Here is a 9,685-nt window from a genome sequence, read left to right on the forward strand (position 1 = left end):
TGCACCCAGTGATTCTGGGTAGGCTCCGGATCCACCGGAACCCTAAACTGGTTAAGCAGTTACAGTTACAATGAAGTATTATTCATTCATTCATTCATTATCTGTAACCGCTTATCCAGTTCAGGGTCGCGGTGGGTCCAGGGCCTACCTGGAATCATTGGGCGCGAGGCGGGAATACACCCTGGAGGGGGCGCCAGTCCTTCACAGGGCAATGAAGTATTATATAAGAACTTAATACCTTATACGTGTTTACGAAGAGGAGGCAGCAAGGCAAAGGTCTGTTTTCCGCGAAATTGGCTGAGATTTACAGCTCTTTGCTCAATAATTGCCAGTCTCAAGGTATCTAGGCATATTACTATTTATTTTATTTTAATGATGGTGCTGATTTTTTGTTTAGTTTATGTAGAAAATATATATAAAAAAATTTAGAAATAAGAAATGTTTTATATACTTTACCTAAAGTCATTTTTAATGAGAATTTATAATTAAGAATTTATACTAATCTTTATCAAAAGAGTATAGTCTTGTCTTGGGATGGACAGCTCTGTTCTTGATAGTCCTTATTCAGCAGTTTGGTTACTTTCCTGCTCAAGTACACATGATTCGACTGAACAGTTGGTTTACAGGTTTAGGGTGTGTGTTTTGACCAGGTCAATCTGGACAATGGGGCTCCAGTTCCAGAGTGCTGCATTTCAGCCCCAGTCTTTGGGAAAACTGCAATTTATTTGAATCACTGTACAAGTAATACCCAAATAGATATTCACCCTTCAAACACAGGTACACTTTTTCTTATTATGAACAGGAGGAAAGCTTAGCTGCTTATTCTTGGATTCGCAGGTCTGTCCAACTCCTCCACATATTTTGATGGGGATGAAACTCAGCCTGAATTTAGGGCACCTATCACAGCCCTTTTCCATCCCCTCAACCAGAAACAGCACCAGTGTGGTCCAATATGGGAGGTTCTGCTTTTTCGTTGCTGGCTGGCCAGTGGAACCTTCTACCAGATTGTGTCCAAAAGCATTTGATATTCCCAGTGCAACTACATGCCAGCTCATCCATCAAGTGGCAGTAGCTCTGAAAGTTGTGACATCACAGATTACTAAAGTCACCTGCGCTATGGAGGAACAGAAGGTGGTGGCAGACAATTTTGGGTTTGGCAGCTTTCCAGAGGGTGAAGGGTACTATCTGCGACTGTCACATCCACATCAATGACACTGGAGAACCAGATACCCACTGCAATAGAAACCATCAGTCCAGCTGCAGGCTGTGTGACACAAAAATGCCAGGTTTATTTATGCATTTGCTGGTTTTCCTGGCTCTGTTCATTACTCCCGGTCTCTCCTGTACAACCCACTCTGTCTGAACCATACACACTTAACCACCAGGTGCCTTGTGTCTGGGTGATGGAGGATACCCATTCCTGAAAATTCCCATCTCATTGGTATCACCCTACAAGCGTCCAATGAGGGGAGAGGCACAACTCCAGTGTGCATGTCAGTTATCATTTTATAAAGTAGATGAATGAACCGACATGTTTAATGCACATCATGCCACAGCTCACTCTTCATTGGGTCAGGCTTTGGCATTAGGAAAGCCAGTAGGACATCCATTTCAACACCCTTTAGGTGGAGGCTAGATTTGTCCCGGGTGTTGTAATGGCATGTACCATAATACAAATCATATGCTTGGGAAAGAAAAAGAAATAAGGGATGGGGAAACAGCCTGTGGTAATTCTCTCAGACACCATTGCTGCTCAACTGTCTGCACTGCAAAGCAGCATGTCTGTGCATGATTATTTCTGCCAATAAAATTAATTAAATATAATTTGTTGTTGTTGTTTTTGCAACAAAGTGAGCTAAGAAGCCCAGGCCTCTTGGTCCGCTGAAAGTGGACACTTTGGCTGAAGAAGTCATTCATTCTATTGGATGAAAAGGCTATAAAAATGTATTAAAGTATTACATGTTAAAAGTATATAAACATACTTAGCTCTGCAATATGTTCACCTTCCTTCTCAGAGTCTTGTTGCTGTGGTTATGTATGCTGTGAAAATGCAGTTTATCTTCAGAATAAACCTTTATCAATTATCAAAGAATTGGCTTTTCAAAGTCACATCATTTGAACTAAGTATGTTGTCACTTGAGGCTTCCTGGGCCCGTGATTGTGTCCTTGAAGTTTTTCCTTGTGAAGCTCTTCAAGAGTCTTCACATTGATCTCTCCTGATTGAGCAGATACTTGGACTGCTCCAGCATTAGCAAAGACTTTACTTTTCTCATGACTGGAAATACATCACTGAGAAAGCATCTTTTCTGCCTGCAGCCTTTTCTTTTCAAATAGGATCTCAGAATATATTCTTACATGTAATTGACTCACAGGCACTTTTCCTTTTCTTGGAGGAGCTTTGGCAGTCTTTTCTTGACTAATCACTTGGAGACTCTTGCTGTGGATCTCCTCAGATGACTCTGGTTTATACCTGGGTGCTGTGAGGTTAGAGGTTGTTTCTCCAAGCTCATCACTCACAGGTTTCAATACTAATGAAGAGGATTTTAAGATTGCCTCAATGCAACATAGGCAAAGTGTATAAGAACATACCTTTCTGAGGATGTATAGTTGAGTGTACAAATCCAACAAGACAAGCAAGACTCATTTTCAGCTGAGTGTCATCTAAAATTCAAAATATGCTACTCACAAAACACTGAACATTTGTTTATACAGTTCAGTGGATCAAAAGTGGTTGTGATAAAGCTTAAACTGTACATTTTTTCATTAGCCACTCTTCTTTTCCCTGGGTTTCCAATCACAAAAGACTCTGAAAAGCAGGGTATTTATGTAATCAAAATACATAAAACACTCACAATGCATTAAAGAAGTCCCTGCAATTTCTACTAATATATTTTGCTGCTTCTCACAGAAAAACCTCAAAGAATCCTCTGCTATCTGGAGAACCAACCAGGAGGATGTCAAAAACCACCATCCTTTCTATCATGAAAAGTTATGTATGATTGATGGGCTGTATGTCCCTTAAATAAAGGTAAAGAATCAGCATTAAACTCTTTCTAAAATTAATATTTTTAAAACTTGTGTTTTTTCATGCTCTTATAAGCACCATAGATCACACCTATAGTCTAATTACAATTCTTACCTCACAGGGCCAGCTGTGTGAAAAGAAAAACCTAAATTTGAAAAATGTTATGGTTTTTCTATTCAATATTATCTCCATATGCATGCACTGTACGAGCAAAAGTTCTTCTGCCAAATGTTGCACGTAACGTCACTACCCATGGCAGTCTCACAGTGTCTAAAATGGCAACAATCACCCTTCTAAAGAAAGCACGAGCATGTAAACAATGTTCCAAAGTCTTCAAGGGATTAGTTGGAATTATATTGGTGTCGATATTTGCTTTAAATTCAGTTCTTAGTTTCACACTAATGTTCACTAATAGTCACTTGATTTTATTATTTCTTTTTAATTTTACTTAATTCACCTGCAGCTGGTTAGGCATTTTCAGGTGCATGTTTTTTGCATAATTGTGCATAATTTTTCAGGTACCTAGATCAATTAACTTAGAAAAAAAAAGATCCTTCCAAACAAGATCAAGGGTACATATACGCTAACAGAGCGCTATATATATATATATATATACACACATACAGGGGTTGGACAATGAAACTGAAACACCTGGTTTTAGACCACAATAATCTATTAGTATGGTGTAGGGCCTCCTTTTGCGACAAATGCAGCGTCAATTCGTCTTGAAAATGACATATACAAGTCCTGCACAGTGGTCAGAGGGATTTTAAGCCATTCTTCTTGCAGGATAGTGGCCAGGTCACTACGTGATGCTGGTGGAGGAAAACGTTTCCTGACTCGCTCCTCCAAAACACCCCAAAGTGGCTCAATAATATTTAGATCTGGTGACTGTGCAGGCCATGGGAGATGTTCAACTTCACTTTCATGTTCATCAAACCAATCTTTCACTAGTTTTGCTGTGTGTATTGGTGCATTGTCATCCTGATACACTGCACCGCCTTCAGGATACAATGTTTGAACCATTTGATGCACATGGTCCTCCAGAATGGTTCGGTAGTCCTTGGCAGTGACGCACCCATCTAGCACAAGTATTGGGCCAAGGGAATGCTTCATTCTGGGCATTCAACAGTCTGAGTGGTACGCTTCTTTGGGGCTTCTCCACACCGTAACTCTCCCAGAAGTGTGGAAAACAGTAAAGGTGGACTCATCAGAGAACAATACATGTTTCACATTGTCCACAGCCCAAGATCTGCGCTCCTTGCACCATTGAAACCGATGTCTGGCATTGGCATGAGTGACCAAAGGTTTGGCTATAGCAGCCCGGCCGTGTATATTGACCCTGTGGAGCTCCCGACGGACAGTTCTGGTGGAAACAGGAGAGTTACGGTGCACATTTAATTCTGACGTGATATGGGCAGCCGTGGTTTTATGTTTTTTGGTTAGAACCTGAACATCCCTTTCAGAAAGCTTCCTCTTGCGTTCACAGTTAATAAATCTTTGTAAAGGCTGTTGTGCCTTGTTAAATAAATATAATTTCCTTGTTTTCTTCTGCAACTTCATAACATTATTTCATGGGTGAAGTCTTGTCAAATTAAGTAAATAATAAATTTACTCTTTTATTTAGGGAATATTTTCATTCAAATTAACTAAATATGTCATTTAAATCTCTTGTAATTTACATGAGACCATACCATGTCCATCACAGTGGGGGCGCTGTGGTGTGCTAAGCTTCCATCTATTGCACACCGTCTTTCTGTGACATCAGCTCCGTGATGGCGGCACCCTGACCGCTGTAGTGTCGTGGTGTGGTTGCGTGTTTTGTTCGGTGTTAAAGACTGTTTTCTCAGTTTCTCTCTCGGTGAGCTATGCCCCGATACGAGCTATCTCTGATCCTGAGGGCGATGCAGCGCCCGGAGGTGGCGGCGGCACTGCGGCGGACGGCGGAGACACTGCTCGAGCGCGGCGCCGTAGTTCGCGAGCTGCAGAGCCTCGGCGAGCGGACACTGCCCTACAACATCTCCAAACACAATCAGAGACACACGCGCGGAGCCTACTTCCTCATGGACTTCCACGCGTCTCCGTCCGCGGTGAAGGGCTTACTGAACCACCTCGAGAGAGACGTGGACGTGATCCGACCCACGGTCCTGAAGAAGGATGTTCGGGTCTCTCAGGGACAGTGCTGCGGCTTAGAAAATACAAAACAACACACTCACCAGAGATCTTCGACATAAATGTGAGGAGTTCAGCTCTCATACACATCACTGAGGATTTACGTGAAATCTGCAACAAGTCATTTTTATCACGGCAATGTAGCTAGCTAAATCTTTAGCTATATATTTCCCCCCTACTTTCTAAGTAGGGAACTCATGAGATCAAAAATCACGTTGCTATGTCATCTCCAATTAAACCAGTTTGTTTTACTGAGCAGGTCCATATATGAATATCCTATTTCACCACTAGCCGCATAATGGTTATAGAAGAGTGCTTAGGACTGAAAGGTTGTTGGTTTGATTTCCACGACTGGCAGGAAAATTGAGAGCGGTGGGAGTGAAGGAACAGCACTGTCCTCCTCCCTCAATCCACAGTTGAGGGGCCCTTGAGCAAGGCACCGAACCTTGTTCACACAGCCCCTAGTGTGTGTGTGTGTGTGTGTGTGTGTGTTCACTGCCACAGATGGGTTAAATACGTTGTACGTTTTGCAATGACAAATAATTACACAGACACACGATACTCCCTATCTAGTGTACTACGCAAATCGTGAAATAACTATATATCCTTGAAACCATTTTTCAGGGTTACATTTCAAACAAAGGGATATGATGAATCAGTGGCAAGATGGTGATGCAAGCGACAAAAAAAAATAAATAAAATAAAACATCAGTGTTTTCTCCTTTAATAATCTATTTTAGCTATTGTATTGTCCTAAGCCTTATTTGCTGTTCGGATGAAAGTTATTTTACGTGGGGAGCTAGGGGAATGTCATTTTTCCACTAGACGTCAGTAATGTTTATGGTAGATTCGCACTGGATTAGAAATCTCTGTGAGATGGGAGTGGCTACTTGAATCACACACTGCCGTTCCACAGTGTGGATCAGACACATCAGAGCTATTGGAGTATTTAGAGTGTCACAACTGTTCTGAGAACAGCCTAAAATATCCAGCCCTCTACGAACCTATCCTCTAGTCCTTTATAACATAACAGGCGAGAAGAAGGCCAAACCCTAACTAATCCTTCACACAGTTGTTAGAACTGATATGAACAGTTTAATGATAAAAGTGTAGGACACATGGTCACAATAATAAGTATGGAAGCTACTATTGTGCATGAAACCTACCTACAGCCACCAGTTCTTTAGGTCCTTTTTTGGATTTATATTGTGGTGCTTTGTTCAGCCTCTGAGCTTTTACTAGAACCATATATTTTGTCACTAGATGCTCCTCCGCTCTCGGGAAAACCTGTGAAAATCTCCTTTTCTGTGGAATATTCCCCCTCATGTCAATTCAGACGGGATTAATATAACCTGGGGTTATTCCTGCTGCTCATTTTACAGAAGGTAATAGGCACAGGAACCTTTCCTGAAACAGGAGCATGCACTCCAGGATGACTGAAATGGTCTATAATTACTTTACCCCAGGTCCACAGATAAAACCAAGCCCACAGTGGCTAGTGTGGGTCCCAGTGTTGGTTCTCCAGATTTATGTTCATTACTAATGTAACTGGTGACCAATTGTCATGATTTATTAACTGTTGAATCATCTGATTGGAACAACTGAGAAGACTGAACAACATTTCTTTACCTCATTGTTGTCTATTTAGAGTTGACATATTTTAGGAATTGAAAGTGTGCTACAGAGTATCTATGAGGAAATGAAAATTCACACTATTATTTTTCTTTTTCCTTTATAGGACCCTGAAATGAGACCGCCTGCTGGATCATAGCATATTTAAACTATCATTGAGAATGTTTATCATTAATTAATAAATAACTGTCTTTCCAAATGTTTTTTTCTTTGTTTTTCCTTATTAAATGAAAAACTATAAACTTTTACACAAAAAAGAAGAGGAAACAACACAACCATATACAAAGCGTTCTTTAACATGTCTAGGCATTTGGATGTTTCTGAATACTGAATTTGTTTGTTTATTTGAGATGACTCATGTCTGATCAACAGGCCTATACTGTGGGGTTATCTGCATCTTATGTTGAAATGTTAATACGTTTGCTGCAATAAAATCCCACAGTGTGGGTGAATATTTAAGCTTTTTCCTGTTGCCTAAAAATGAAAGTTAAGAGAACTGAATGTGGATGTGGGACTTTCCATTCGGCTTGTTTTTGTTCAGTCTTCACACACTCGTTCTGAAACAGAAGTGACATTTTAGGAATGTTACACATTGTCACTGTTCAATGAGTAACATCCCAAAATGGTAGCTTTACAGGAGAAGGAAAAAAACCTTCTTAACTTTCAATGTAGTGGATGTCATTTTGGAGCATTTCTATTTGTTTATTCATTATTAAATTTTCACTGTTCGAAAGATGGCTATTTTCAAATGTGGTAAATTAGAAATGGAGATACATGGTTTTAACTGGACAGCGACGATATGATGGAAATGCTTGGGATCTGAGTGATTCCATGTATTTCATTATTCCTTAATTTTTGACTCTGTGGCAATATTTGAAAGCCAAAAATGGTTGCAAAGCTGGATTAGAGTTTAGTCCAGCGACTACCGTGTAATCAAAGGTTTTTTCACTTCAGGCCAAATGAAGATTTGTAGATTTTGTAAGTGAAACAAGGACATGATTTGCAGAAATTTGATTTTTTTTCCATTTACTCCTTTTTTGCTGAAAAAAATAAGCAAATCTATAGCCTGTGCAAAAGGTAAGATACATTTTATAATGCCCACCCACCCCACCACCACCACCACCACTACCACTGTGTTAAACTGTACAAAACATTGCACTAACATTTGCACTTTGTTCCCTATAAAGGATGTTAGCATTAAAAAAAAAAAACAACAACCAACCCAGAACATGTAATTAAGTAGAGGTATGCTAAAGCCATTTTATTTTTTTTTCTAAATGCTATCCAATGTATTTGTTAACATTTAAACACAAATTCCAGAGAAACTCTTTGTAGGTACTAACTACTGCGTACTGTAAACACCTATAACACTTGCCATTTTGGAGACCCCTGCTTATAAAATGATCGCCACTAGTTTGTTCGTGTCCATGTCACTCCGAATTTTTACACTTGCCTGGTTTTCCTGCTTCCAACACCTCAGCTTCAAAAACTGGCAGTTCACTTACCTAAAGACCAGCTCTTGACATGAATACAGAATTTGAGGCACTGGCTTAAACCTTACTAAAATACATCTTGAAAAGTTTCATTTCAAAATGCTTTTGACCATTCCATGATCTTTTTTTAAATCTATGGATATAAAATACCCATCAGTGCTGTATTATAATACATAAAAAATATTTGTTCAAGAAAGGTTAACATTCAGCAGTCACTTTGGGTGACTGACTGTAAGCAATTTGGTGCGTTTTCCCCCTCGTGTGGATTTCCTCCGGGTGCTCTGGTTCCCCTCATGGTTCAAAAACACACGTTGGTACAATTCCTGGCAAAAATTATGGAATCACCAGTCTCTGAGGATGTTCCTTCAGTTGTTTAATTTTGTAGAAAAAAAAAGCAGATCATAGACATGACAAAAAACTAAAGGCATTTCAAATGGCAATGTTCTGGCTTTAAGAAACACAGGGAATAAATTATGGAATCATGACAAACAAAATAACACTCCAACACATCACTACTACTTTGTTGCACCACCTCTGGCTTTTATAACTGCTTGCAGTCTGAGGCATTGACTTAATCAGTGACAAACGGTACTTTTCATTAATCTGGCTCCCGCTTCCTCGGACTGCTGTTGCCAGATCAGCTTTGCAGGTTGGAGCCTTATCATGGACCATTTTCTTTAACTTCCACCACACATTTTCAATTGGATTGAGATCTGGACTGTCTGCAGGCCATGACATTGACCATGACATTTTGCTCTATGGCAAGATGCATTATCATCTTGAAAAATGATTTCATCATCCCCAAACATCCCTTCAATAGATGGGATAAGCGAAATGTCCAAAATGTCAATGTAAACCTGTGCATTTATTGAAGATGTAATGACAGCCATCTCCCCAGTGCCTTTACCTGACATGCAGCCCCATATCATCAATGACTGTGGAAATTTGCATGTTTTCTTCAGACTGTGGCCTGCATAAATCTCATTGGAACGGCACCAAACAAAAGTTCTAGCATCATCACCTTGCCCAATGCAGATTCGAGATTCATCACTGAATATGACTTTCATCCAGTCATCTACAGTCCACGAACGCCCATCCTTAGCCCATTTCCTTTAGGCGGTTTATTACAGTTCGGTCACACACATTGACTCCAGTTCCCTCCCGTTTGTTCCTCATTTGTTTGTTGTACATTCTCTGTTTTCAAGGCATATTGCTATAAGTTTTCTGCCTTGACGCTTTGATGTCTTCCTTGGTCTACCAGTATGCTTGCCTTTAACCACCTTCCCATGTTGTTTGTACTTGGTCCAGGGTTTAGACACAGCTGACTGTAAACAACCAACATCTTGTGCAACACTGCATGATG

The 9,685-nt window shown here is 40.2% G+C and overlaps 1 protein-coding gene across 1 annotated transcript; it reads left to right on the top strand.

Moving 5' to 3' along the window:
- The first annotated feature begins 4,730 nt into the window (after positions 1-4,730).
- Positions 4,731-7,473, top strand: mrps6 (mitochondrial ribosomal protein S6). The gene is made up of 2 exons (XM_066679295.1): positions 4,731-5,261; positions 6,936-7,473. Exon 1 carries the CDS (start codon positions 4,894-4,896, stop codon positions 5,257-5,259), a length of 366 nt encoding a protein of 121 aa, XP_066535392.1. The 5' UTR covers positions 4,731-4,893; the 3' UTR covers positions 5,260-5,261; positions 6,936-7,473.
- The last annotated feature ends 2,212 nt before the right edge of the window (positions 7,474-9,685 follow it).

Source organism: Hoplias malabaricus, chromosome 8 (genome assembly GCF_029633855.1).
Source record: "Hoplias malabaricus isolate fHopMal1 chromosome 8, fHopMal1.hap1, whole genome shotgun sequence".
NCBI lineage: Eukaryota > Metazoa > Chordata > Actinopteri > Characiformes > Erythrinidae > Hoplias > Hoplias malabaricus.

Excerpts from the sequence above, each read along its gene's own strand:
- mrps6 (XM_066679295.1), top strand. The coding sequence starts at position 4,894 with ATGCCCCGATACGAGCTATCTCTGATCCTGAGGGCGATGCAGCGCCCG.